Source organism: Macaca mulatta, chromosome 4 (assembly GCF_049350105.2).
Source record: "Macaca mulatta isolate MMU2019108-1 chromosome 4, T2T-MMU8v2.0, whole genome shotgun sequence".
Taxonomy (NCBI): Eukaryota; Metazoa; Chordata; class Mammalia; order Primates; family Cercopithecidae; genus Macaca; species Macaca mulatta.
The window spans coordinates 34,201,345-34,215,235 of NC_133409.1; the positions used below are offsets into that span (position 1 = coordinate 34,201,345).

General features: G+C 32.0%; 1 protein-coding gene across 1 annotated transcript in view; it reads left to right on the forward strand.

Annotated features, from left to right (window-relative positions):
• The window catches only part of LAMA2 (laminin subunit alpha 2), a 611,116-nt gene that overhangs the window by 268,001 nt on the left and 329,224 nt on the right, over window positions 1-13,891 (forward strand). The window contains exon 10 of the mRNA XM_015137479.3: window positions 6,217-6,377. Coding sequence (XP_014992965.3) covers window positions 6,217-6,377 — 161 coding nt within the window. The remainder of the gene's footprint in view (window positions 1-6,216; window positions 6,378-13,891) is intronic.

Genomic DNA, 13,891 nt, shown 5'->3' on the forward strand with positions numbered 1-13,891 from the left:
ATAAATTTATTCTTTAATCTATCAGTGTATTAGCGTTCCCTCCAGGAAGCAGTTTTTAAATTCATCTCGATAATTACTTTCATGTTTAATTATAATGTTTTCATAGCAAGAAGAGTTGAATTATTTATTTTGAGATACACACACACACACACACACACAGAGATAGAGAGAAAGAGAGAGAGAAAGTCAATCACAAATCTGTGGTATATGTAATTTTTTCATGTCATGTTATAGTTTGTAGCTTCTATGAGTTCTAGCATGAAATGCCAGCGTTCACTGAGGAATGTGTGTGTTGTAGTGGGAAAAGCAAACAGAAGAACTCACACATTGAGATGTAGGCAATAATATAGAAAGCAAGAAGTGTTTATAAAGGACTAAGAAGGTAGTAGTCATGAGTTAATGAAGAGAAAGAGGCTGACACTAATTTAAGCTAAATACTTCCTTTGAGGAATGACATTCATGAACTCCAAACATTAAGGAATCAAATGCCAACATAACTCCTTGATATAAAGCGTTTAGGAGCTACTTCCAGGGCAGTTGCTCTCCAAGTTTAAGTAGGAAATTTATAGAATGCACTGGGACATTTCTTCTCTAGAAAGACTAAAATTAACCAAGGCTACAATGTAGTTTTTTTTTCCCCCCCCAATGACTAGCGTTAAAAGATTGGCAATGTTTCTTAGGCACAATTCTGATTACCTGCATTCTTTATAAAACTGTAGGATTATCAATCTGAGTGTTACATGTAGACTAAATTTTGAAATATTAAAAAGCAGATACCTTGTGATAGTTGAATGATGAATTACTGAGCTCACTTTTCGTTTCAAGCCTTCTTTTCTTTTTGTGGTTACAAGTAAATCACAATGTTGTTTTCATTAATAGCATGTAACTCTTCCCTAGCCCTTTTTGAATAATGAGTATATGATCACAGAATAAAAATGGAAAGGTAGAAAAATAAATATACAATTCAGTGGTAATTCAGGAGAGATGCCATTATTAACAATGTCATATATTTCTGTCATAATGCATAGAGAAATTTCTGATACTACTCCTCTTAACTTTTTGTGATGAGTTTCCCCAAAAATCTATGAAGATGTTCTCTGAAGTCTGGTTTCAGCACTTAAATAACACGTTATTATGTGGTTGTGCCATAATTATTTACCCTCTAAACTTTATATGGACATTAAGATTGTTTCAAATTTTTGTTTATTGTAACCACTCCTTTAATAATAATTATTCCATTTAATTATTTTTCAATTATTATAAAAACAATACATAGTAAAATAAATTCTTAATAGTAAAGAAATAAAATAATAAGTGTCCTCTTCAACCTATTTATCCCAGTCTTACTTCCAAAATTGAAAATATTGAGCATTTTTTCCAATTCAGTTTTTTAGTGAGTTACCTTTAATATCTAAATAATATGCTTATCAGTACTTTTATCACCATTACATATTGCCTATTGACTCTGTCTGGAAAGGTGAAGAAATGTATCACTCACAACACCTCCCTCCTTCATTCCACCATTCATACATTTTTATTATGTGTTTCTTCTATGATATCTTTATCATATTCAAGAGAGCTTACATGTCTATTTCATCGTTGACTACATTTAGACTTTCTCTTGTGGTCCTACTATATAAGATGTGATAAAGACCATCATCCCTACATTTTTTGCCACTTGTCAGTGTCTGTCAATTACATATTTATCTTTTCAAAGATTTTCAGTTATATTCAGCTCCAGACCAATAATTTATGCTTGTAATTTAGAAATAGAAATCTAATAATCAAGATTGTAACACTGTAATTAGATACATATTATTTGATACAGACTCAGATTGCAAAATTGGACAGATATCTGTAGGTCATTTTAATTTTCATGCTTACTCTGATAACTTCTTTAGGAAAGAGTGTAAGATGTGGTCTTATGGTTTGCACTTCTTCATCAGATTACATAACCAGATAGTAGAAAAGGATATTTTAGTGTATTACTGGCATTAATTTGATTACCAGGGAAATACAATGTATTTCTTTTCTGATTTTTCTTTTAGTTTTCTTCATTTTCTTTTGCTAGAAGGAGGTTTTCTCTCTCATAGATTTATAAGAGCACTTTAAATATTAAAAACAGTGATAGTAGGTCACTTTTTAATAATCAGTTTTCAGATTTGCTTTGAGTCTCACTACTGTTGATAATTTCTAATGCACAAAACTTCAAAAGTTTTATGTAATCAGCTATCAAAGTTCAGGCAAAATTCTCTACTTATAATAATGATATCATCCCATGGTTATTATATATTTTGATATTTTTGTATTTCTTACATGCTTTATAATCCTAAAACTCTCATCTATCCAAAGATTAGAAAAATGTATTTGTTTTCTTTATTTGTATGATTTCATTTTATACTCAATTTTTTAATCCATCTGGAATTTATTTTGTTACATTTTACAGGGAAAGTTTCAAACTACATTTTATTTTTCAATACTCTTTTTTACTCATCTACATTTAATATTACTTTCAGCTCTTTAGACATATTATGTATATTTATTTTATTTTCTGTATCTGTTAGAAGCACTCTCTGTTATCTGAATCTGAGTCTGCATTTTTATTTCTCTTCTATCTCTTATTCATATGGTCTTCATTTTCTTATGTGTGTGTATGTATGTATGTGTGTTTTGTGGATGTATGCCTGCATATGTATTTCTTAGTTTATTCTTTCAGAAGCCTTGAATCTACATGAGGTTATGTGATAATGACCCAGCGTATGTAGGACCTAGAATTTTTGTTGTTCTTCTGTAAAGCCATGCTCCATGAACTGTAGTCTAGTCATCAGAATTTGCCAGTCAACTCCAGGAAAGACATTGTTTTAAAGAATGACTTAAGTCAATGTTTCTTTCTAGAAGTCCATTCTGTAGTTTCTCATCTCCAAGGGGTGTCTTTATTTCACACCAGCGCAACCATACTATTATCTGCCATCTATCTATCTATCTATCTATCTATCTATCTATCTATCTATCTATCTATCTATCTATCTACCTATCTATCTATGTACATACCTACCTACCTATCTATTTTTCTACGTTTAATTTTATTCTGTATCTTCAAGTGTTCTGAACAGGAGGGGTTATTTGGACATCCAGTTTACAATATTTCCAGAAATAAAAGTTAAGATAGGCATTGTTTAATACATGAAGTACTTCTCTATTTAGCCTCAATTTCTGGAAATTTTAACATCAGAAGTAAATGATAAACTATTTAATGCCTTTGTAAACTTTATTAAAATTATCAGATTTCTTTTCCATTTGGTCTATTAGTGTAATCTATTAGAAATGAACTTATTAACATTAAATAGGCCAGGCTCAGTGGCTCACGCCTGTAATCCCAGCACTTTGGGAGGCCGAGACGGGAGGATCACGAAGTCAGGAGACTGAGACCATCCTGGCTAACACGGTGAAACCCTGTCTCTACTAAAAATACAAAAAATTAGCCGGGTGTGGTGGCGGGCACCTGTAGTCCCACCTACACGGGAGGTTGAGGCAGGAGAATGGCGTGAACCCGGGAGGTGGAGCTTGCAGTGAGCCAAGATTGTGCCACTACACTCCAGCCTGGGCGACAGAGCAAGACTCCGTCTCAAAAAAAAAAAAAAAATTAAACAATATTTATATTTCCAGAGTATGTTCTACCTGACATCAGAGGGGATCCTTTTAATGTATTTTAGGATTCAGTTTGGAGTTTTACTCATCTTGATTCATAAGTTAAACTGCCTGTGACTCAGACACCCACCAGTTGTGCTCCTTTGGCAAATCACTTAATTTCTCTGTGCCTTATTTACCTCATCTGTGAAACGGAAAAATAATAGTGTCTGCCTCATATAGATGTTTGAGTACCAACTGAATTAACCCATGTGTTTTGTGTAATGCTAAGTACAATGACTACCTTAAAATAAGTGCTATTTGAGTCTTAGCAGTTTTGTTTATTTTGTGTTATCATTTTTTGCATTTGGATATCAAGTTAAAATTAGCTTCATAAATTGAATTACATAGCTCTCCATTTCTATATGACCATAAGAGTTTCAAGTTTTGAAAACAGTCTGTAAAAATTAACTAGCATTACAGAAAACCAAACACCGCATGTTCTCACTCATAGGTGGGTGTTGAACAACAAGAACACGTGGATGGACACAGGGACGGGAGGAACATGACACACCGGGGCCTGTCAGTGGGTGGAGGTCTAGGGGAAGGATAGCATTAGGAGAAATACCTAATGTAGATGACAGGTTGATGGCTGCAGCAAACCACCATGGCACATAGATACCCATGTAATAAACTTGGATGTTCTGCACATGTATTCCAGAACTTAAAGTTAATAATAAAAAAATTAACTAGCATTAAAAGACATTTGTGGTAGTTCTTTGATAATTTGTCCTCTTTTGATACCCTTGATTAGCTTTGTTTACAGTTTCCTTTGCTTGCTTTTCTTTTTTTCAAATCTCTTTATTTCCTGTGGTGTTTATGTTTTCTCTTTCTTATACTTAAATGAATTGAATTTTAATTTATCTGTATTTTTTAAAGTAATGGACTATTTAAGCCTAGAAGTTTACTTTTGGGTATAGTTTATTTTTCCCATACCCAATAAACATTAAGTTCCCTTTTTACTGCTATTATATTCTACCTGGATAGCTATTTATTTTTAATCAAAGTCTTGATTTTCTCTTTAACCCAAGAGTTATTAAAGAGAAATATTTAGGCATTAATTCTTAAAATGGTTGAATTTTGCATAAAATTCTCTCATCATGTTTGATATTTGGAATTAATTTAATTCTAATTTTTGTGGCATTTGATACACATCTAAAAGTAGTAATTTATGTTAAGAAAATAAGCCTTAGATAATTTCTGCTTTGATAATTGAACATTTTTTATAGATTAGTCAATCATAAGCTATGGTAAATATTTAAAGTTATATACCACATAATATGTAATTTGACATTATTAGATTATTCAAATTTTCTGTTTTTACTTACTTCATCTGTAAATATTTAAGATGAGTAAGTTAGCATCATTTTCAGCCATTGACTTTTAAACTTTTTATTTCCGATATCTTTTGTTGTCTACATATTTTTGTGTTGATAATTAGTGCTTATTTGAAGCATGAACTTAATAATTTAAATCATGTTTTTATTATATTTTTATCAATGTAAAATGAGAGTTTGTCTTATTGAACCTAGTTTATTTGAGTTCTACTTTGGCCCTAATTAATATTTCACAACTTTTTTTTCTTTTCCATATGCTTTCTTGACACACATTCATTTTCTTTTATTTGTAATATTCCTGTTCATTTTGTGTATCTCTTGTGCATATTACATGTTTATGTTTTTAATAAGAACAGTAAGACTACTTAACTCATTAGTATGTATTTAGCATGCATTTCTGACACTAATTCTGTCATTCTGCTTTCTGCTTTCTCTCCCTAATGTTTCCTTGCCTTTTTTCCCCCTCCTCCTTTCTTCTTTCTGATGGACTATATATACTACTGATCTGCTTTTATCTTCCTCCAGATTTTGAAGGTCTGTTAGTTGTATTAATTCATCCTGTATTTTTTCCATTTTTTTAACCAAAGACATGAATAAACAGTGTCTTTTGTACTTCTTCATGTTAAAAAAAGTTAATTTAAACTTTTCATTTCCCTCATCTATTGCTTCTTATCCCCAAAGTATCAATTCCCATGAACACCTTTATTTTCTTTAACAATACTGCCAGTGGCAATGTTCTTGGAGAATCATTGTTAAACTGTTGTTTTAAGTAGTATATCTTTATTGCACCTGTGATAGTCTGTTGGAGCAGGCTTGCTTCATGAGCCATTAGTTTGGCATTCATTACTGCTTATTCTTCTCAATGTAGCATCATCAGCATTAGTGTTTGTGGAAATCACTCCTTGGTCTTTGTTTTCTATAGTCATAGTTTGGTAGATGCTTTGAGATTTCATCTTTCTTGTTTACATTTTTAATATTTTTATTGACACTTAGAAGATGCTATGTTTAGCCAATCATAGAAAACTTTTAATTAAACCCTATGCTTTTTGGTTTTAACTTTTCTTTATTGATGTACATCAAAAATCTATTTTTGTGTCAAAATAGTCTTTTAAAGGTTACGATCATTAAAACCTTAAGAACGAAATTATGTATTTGTTTTAGAAATGTTGATATGTGGCTCATCTTTCTTTAGGTTTGGCACCTGGATCCTGTCATTGCAAAACTGGTTTTGGAGGTGTGAGCTGTGATCGGTGTGCCAGGGGCTACACTGGCTACCCAGACTGCAAAGCCTGTAACTGCAGTGGCTTAGGGAGCAAAAATGAGGACCCTTGTTTTGGCCCCTGTAACTGCAAGGTACATTGTTTATACCAGTAATGTACCACTGTCAAGATAGGAGGTTATTTTTCTTGGCTTCTCTGTTGATTTCCTTGGCATTAAGCAATTATAATGACTTCTGGAAGTATCCACTATCTATTCTATATGTGGTGACCCTATACATGTCTTTAAATGCCCACCAGGTTCACTGTAGCAAGATGTTTATAAGGCACTTATCTAAAAGCCTACAAATGCACAGAGGATAAACCACATTTAAAGGCTATGTTATTTTATAACAAAAACACTTTCACCCCATTGCCCAACTAGGGTGTTAATTTAAAAATATACGGCACTAGAAATAGCAACCCTTTAAAACTAAAGTGCATTCAAATCTATTATACCTTTGCATCTAAATCAGAAATGAATTCTGTCAAGGGTTTTATTCTGAATTTTTAGATAAACTTCTAAAGGTTGAACACAGGTAAGTCTTCACATACTCACTACATTCAGATTTTTCTGTTTAATTATAAAAAATGTACGAAGCCCTAATGAAATTGATTAAAGGCTCAATATTTTCTTCCAAGAGTACTTTTGGAAATGCAACTTTCTTTGTTGTACATGTTTACCTAATAACAAATCATGTTAACACCAAGGGATGCATTACATCTGCAGCTTATAAACAATATGAAACATAGAGGCATGCACAAGTGAAAAATGAAAAGACTGAATTACTTTAGCTATGGTAATGAGTTCTATAACATTCTGACCAGACGGTGTATAACTACATTATCTGAGAGAATGAACCATTCTTTGAAAAAGTTAGCATACCATACTAATGTAAAAATGAAAGTTACTACTTTTTTTCTTTATTTTCAATTAAAGAGGGACCCTTATTAAAAATATTTTAACATGTTAGTATTATCTTGGCAGCTATGAAATATTATATAGTTGTATTTGATACATGTATTTGATACATGTGAGCCTATGTGTACATATACAACCATTAAGCCATAATATAAGTAGCAAATATTAGTTTTAATGAAGTGTTTATGAATTGGGACAAGAATGTCTGGAAATATCATATCAAGCTAAATATAATAATAGTTACATAATAGGTTTATGTTACATCAGGGGCAATTTAGGAACCTATTTTGAACTACTGAAATAACAAAAGTCCTGTGGACACAGTAAGCAGAAAAGTCCACAAGCCTGTAGTAAAAAGTTGCCATGTCCTGGAATATAGTAAATTTTCTAATCTATTACATTTCATTCCAATATTATCTGAAATGAAAAATTGCTTGAGTCGACCAAGATTGTGTAGCAGTGTGTGAGTGATTGATTGCTTAAGGATACCTCCCCTCTCCATCTTGTATGTCTTTGTGGGCAATCCTGCAGGCTCTTAGTGCATCTTCTCTAGTATTTATCAAAACATGCCTTGTGTGTGCTTTATTCTCTTTTCAAAACTCCACAGAAATCTCTAACCTTTACCACTTGTTCAAATAAAGGACAGGCCAAACTGAGCTTAAAATGGAAAGAAACCTCCTGAGTTTCTGGAATACATAAAATCAAACAGGGAAGAAAAAGAAGTGGTTTGCTATACCTACCACTCATACAATGGTGATGTCTGGTATTTGCAAGGAAAGAGAGTAACAAGTGAGTTCATTTTCTTTGGTAAATATAGCGAGAAAGGCTAGAACAAGAGCGCTGTGGTGATTAGCAGGGCTCCAAGGGAAAGCCCCTTGAGCTGCTTGCTGCCTGCTCTCAGCCGAACTCAATATTGTACTCAGAATGATGATAATCCTAATAAGAAAGATGCCTCCTGTGTAGACACTTGAAGCTCTACACAGACAATTAAAACGCAACAATAAACAGCAATTCAGAAATCATAAAAGAGAATGAAAATTAAGTAAATAGCGTCATTAAAATAAATGCCTTTCAACCATGTGATATCTTAAATAGAAAACTGTAAGTTCTTATAAACTAAATTGTTTCAGGATTAAAAACTTGCAGAAAGCAAGTTTCATAAAACATCTACATAATTATAAAAATCACAAATTATATGCATATAACATGAATTATATCACAAAATTACATCATATCACAATAATATCACAATATGCCATGAAGAGTTACATCAAAATGTGCATGCAATGTACTACAATTAAGTGCCTACAGTCTCTTGTTTAAAAAATAATAAATAACCCAGCATTTCAACAAAATATGCATACAATTTAAATACTGAAAGGACACTTAGTGTAGAGAGAAATGTAACAGTTCATACTGTTTCACAAAAACATGATTTGACATAGATATGTCAACTGATTGTAAAAACAGCATGGACCACAATGCTGTCTAAGAAGCAAAATTTTATTGAGAGACTAAAATATTGGAGATATAAATTCAAATCAAATGACATATTTTTAGCAGAAGGGGAAGAATATACACATAAGTGTCCATGTATTTATATCCAAGTTAGTAACTTTAAATAAGTATTTTTCTGTAAATAGAAATAATATAAATCACACGTGAAATAATGTGTATATAAGTATTCATCTCCAAAATGCATATTAACCTTAAATATTTATACCTTTATTCTCTTATACTGTAACATATGAGTTTTTAAATAATTTTTCATCAGAAAGAAATATCTCACTGAAGTGTGAAGATGTTTTTAAAAAGGGCTTCATTAAGAAGTCTTGGGCCTCACTGGTTTTTGTTTTATAAATTTTAAATGACTGCTCTGTGATGAGTGCATTTCAGTTGAGGCTGTATTATTTTTCCTGTGGGTAAAATGACATACTGAGCTGATATGGACATCACTTCTCCCACTTTTGCTATTTTAAAAACACAGATATGCTGCATAAACATAGCAAATAGATTTATAAACATTTGGATTCAAGAAAGAAAGGGAAATTCCTAGATGTCAGACCGAAGAGGGAAATCTAAGTTAAGCATAAGCAAAAGCTCAAGCTAAACTGAGCAACTGGGGTCATGGGGTGGGGGATGGGAGGCAAGTCTTCGTTCTAAGATTGGGGCTAATGTTTGGAGTTTTAATGCCCTCACTAGGACTTGCCACTAGGATTTGGACCCACAGAGGGAAATTGCAGCTGAACTCACTGAAGCAGGGACACTAGAAATACTTTCAGACAGGGAAATGGGGTCTAGAAAATTCTTCCTGCAAGCCTGCAGAGGCAGCTAGAAAACTTTTCTTTTAGGGCCTCTGAGTGGGTAAAGGTTACTTACCTTGTGTAGGACCAAATCCTCAAACCTGTGTGCCACATGGGAATGGGATCCATTTTTATTCTCCCTTTATGTGCTGGAATTCTTCAACAAGTCAAGGAAATGGTATTCCCATAGGAAAAATAATACAGCCTCAACTGAAAATGATCTCATCACAAAGCAAGTAAAGTACACAAAAGGAAAATAACTACAAAAGGAAACCAGCAGCCACAAAAATAAGAATATTTGTACACAAAGAACTAGAAAGGATAGTCCGAAAGAAGTTTTATATTCATAAAAATCTGTGATAATATTTTCATCACATAAATCATAAAAATGTTTAAAATATTGAATTGTAAAAGCATGAATAGAAGATTGAAGAATAAACAAAGAAGGAATAGGAAAAAAATAAAACAGATGCTATATTAAAATTCAAAAGTAATCAGGTTTGGAAAAGAAACATATGTAATTTACTTCCAGAAATGAAAAAAATATATATAGTCATTGAAATTAAAAATTCAATCATTGGGTTAAACAAGAGATGAGAAACTGCAGGATAGAACATCAGAAATATAGACCTGAAAAAATTACCTATAAATTGACATAAGGAAGTAAATAAATATGATGCTAACTGACTCATAGAAATTCAACGGAAGTTTAGCAGAAGTTGCCAAAGAAGAGATTAGAAGAAGTTGAGGAGAAACAATATTCAAAAAAAAATGAAGGAGAAAAGAATGATCATGAATTAAAAACTATTATAAATCCTCAGTTTGAGGATGATAAAAAATAATCTTACCCATAGTAGAAAATCTGTCAACCAGCAAGACAAAGATAAAAATATTAAAACTGGGGGCAACTATCTTTATTGTGAGTGTTTACCACTCACAGTCCAACTTCATTGAAAGAAATATTAAATAATATATGTCCTTTAGTAAGAATATTGAACCCATAAGACATTTTAACTGGATTGTAGCCTAGAAGAATCTATCTATAAAAAGCAGTAGTATTTCTTTATGTCAATGACAAGCAAATAGAAAATATAATAAAAATATTTAGAATAGCGACAAAAACTTTGTGATACCTAAAAATAAATGTTTTTAAAATTGAGATAATTTTTAAAGGTTATTGAAGAACGTAAAATTCTAAATGAGCAGACAGCTGACCATCACCAAGTACCAGTGAAAATCTGTGAAATTTTAAATGTTTACCATTTCTATTAATAGAGTTAATTAGTACCACAATTTAAGAGGGCAATATGGCATTATTTAGTAGCTTTGAAGGTGATAAAACCCTGTCAACCAACAATTCCACATCCAAATATTTACCCCAAAAAACTCTTAAAATATGTACAGAACAACCATCTAAAAAGTGCTCAATGTAGACGTACTTACTATGATGAAGATAAGAAAAATAAATAAATAGCAAAAATAAATTCTCATATTCCCTTTAGTCTGATAAAAAACCAGTTAAGTGAATGAAACAGGTCTTCATGTATAAACAATGATAAATTTCAGAAACTTCAGGTGGAAAAACAATGTCATTATGCTATTATTTATATCAAGTTGTAAAACATAAAACAATGCTACATTGTGAGTACATACATTATAATTTAAAAATTTAAATACACTTGTAGGGTAAGTAGTAATTTCAGAATAGTAGTTACCTCTAGAGAAACAGGAAAGGGAATAAAACAGAAGTGAAATGAGATTCATTTGTATCTAAGTATCATTGCTTTAAAAATATATCTGAGGCAAATATAAAATATGAATGTTTTGTTACCTCTAGGTTGCATGGGTAATGCATGTTATATGTGCTTTTTTAATGTCTTAAAATAATTTCTAATTTAAATTTCTTTAATTGAATGTAAAAAAGAATTCCAGATTTAAAAAGAAGTGAATGAAATTTTTAATAAAATGTCAACTACATTATTGCATTTTACACATAAGATTTCCTCTTCAACAATGATATTAATGAACATTATCATCATCATATTTCAAAATGTTAAAGGAATGCTAGCTCAAGACACTAAAATGTTTATAATATTTTTGCATTGTTAAAAATTTTGAAATTTCTGTCTCTTATGAATTATAAGAGGCAAGTCAATTTCAGATATATGACAAGTCATTGAATGTTAAGTGCTGTCTGACTCTCAGTATTTGTTTATTTCAAGTACCATATGCTAGAAATTGGCTCTTTTGCAGTTTGGTGTCATATTATTTATGCAAAATCAGTTGGTTTGTAGAATCTCACACATAATATAAATTGACCTTGATCTAGGTAGGAATATGTGCTTTTAGTTTTATCAAAGTCTTATAATAGAAAGATAAATAGTGAAGTAGAAGACTAGAAATTAAAGTCTGTATTTTCGTATTGTTTTCCTTTGTTTTTATTGCATTTTTCCATTAAGTCCTTACAGGCCCATGAGACTATGTGATCTGGCCTTGGCTTACCTCTCCAGAATGTTCTTGAGTATCAGTCACTGTTTTTCAGCTTTGCTTAAATTTCTTGAGTCTATTAGTTCTTTGTAGCATCTGGAATTTTATAAGTTCTATTCGAATTGCTTGGGAAATCTCATTTCTAGCCCTATTCCTTTGCTTAGCCAGGCATTTTTAATGGCTTGGCTTAACTTCAACTTTCACAGGAAAGCTGCCCCTGCATCCTCAAATCATATCATTCTCATAGCATAATCACTTTCCAAACCCTTTTCTTTTCTTTTATGATCTCATAATTATTAATTCTGTTTTATGTCTATCTTACCTCTGGTGATGATATGGACCCTATGTATTTTCTTTATCATTGTACAATAAGAAGATAACACAATGACTCATACAAAAGAAAGATGGAAGGAAGAGAGCTATAATCTCGTGAAGCTTTAACAGTCATTTAGCCTTTCTGATTCTATTTTGTCATCTATGAAATGGTGTCATTGAATCTTTTCTGCCTTTCAATAGGTATAATTATAACATTGAAGCCCCGTACAAATATAAAGTATAACTATAAATACCTATTGGATTACTTTTTGTTGTTGTTTATATTGCTTTTCTCAGGCAGAGATAAGTTTCTGTTCTTTTTCCCTGAAAGGATTTTTATGGTGTGTTAACATTTTTATTGGTTTTGGATTTCCCCCTTCTTTTTCATTTGTGTACAGGAATGGTCACTTCATTAACCTGTAGACTTGATTCCTGGGTATTTTTACAAGTGGCCTTCAATGGTACATTTAATCCTGAATCTAAATTACAGATGTAGAATTTTTGGCATAAAAGGTTCATGCAGGAATTTATCTCTTGCAACAGCTACAGTTCAAATAACATTATGTTAGCCAATTTTTTACATTGACAGACTCCTTGACCAAACTTTGGAAAGGCTTCTCTGAGTCCTCTTTTTGATGAGGCCTCTTCGTTGAGCCTTGTCCTCAAACCTAGCTTGGTTATAGCAAGAATTCTGCAAAGTCAGTGTGTGAATGACCCCTTACCCTTGATATCTGATCCCTCTGGCCTGTCTTCAACAAGAATCCTGTTCATGTGGTTTAGTAAGAATCCCCCGTATCCCTGATGTCTCTTCTTAATGATTGTTCACCCCTGATCCTTGCTCCATGGCTATAAATCTCCACCCTGTTCCTTGGCTGTGAATCTCTACTTGTTCATGTTGTATTGGGAATGGAGGCTAGTTCTTTACTAAGGTCGCTTTTTCCCTATTGCAGTAGTTTTTCACTGAAGCCTATTTTCATTGTTTTAACTACTGTCCAGCTCTGGTTCTCTTTCACACTATTAAAAGCTAAGCTTGTGAAAAGTGAGAACTAATGTTTATGTATTTCCTTCTCCTCCCTAACCCATCAACTGTTATCTAGCCTTGGAAAAGTGTGTTTTAGGAGTAAGTCCTCAACAAATACTGCTAATTAACTAATTATCCTTGTTTTGTTAACTTCTTTTAATACTAGGATGCATTAGTATAAAGGTCATAACAGAAGAAAACCTGTAATTAACTACAAACTACCAAAAAACCAAGCATGACTGAGAAATTCCTGAAGCAATTATCACAGAAAAATAACTTAAATGTCACTGTATCTATTCCTGGTAACTTTGTCAGTAGTACTCCAAGCTGACTAACAATCACAGTTCAGTATGTATTGCTGAAGTTGTACCTAATTTATAAGGCAGTAGCTTCCATGAGAAAGAATATAAGAAAACTACTGTGACTGTATTTCTCCAGAGAAAAACTGTACTGAGGAAACTACAGCAAAAAGAAAATTGATGTCAACACGATAGTATCTCACTTCAAGAAATCAAAAACAAAAGAACTTAGTAAAATTTTTCTAATTCAACTTTGTTTTTAAA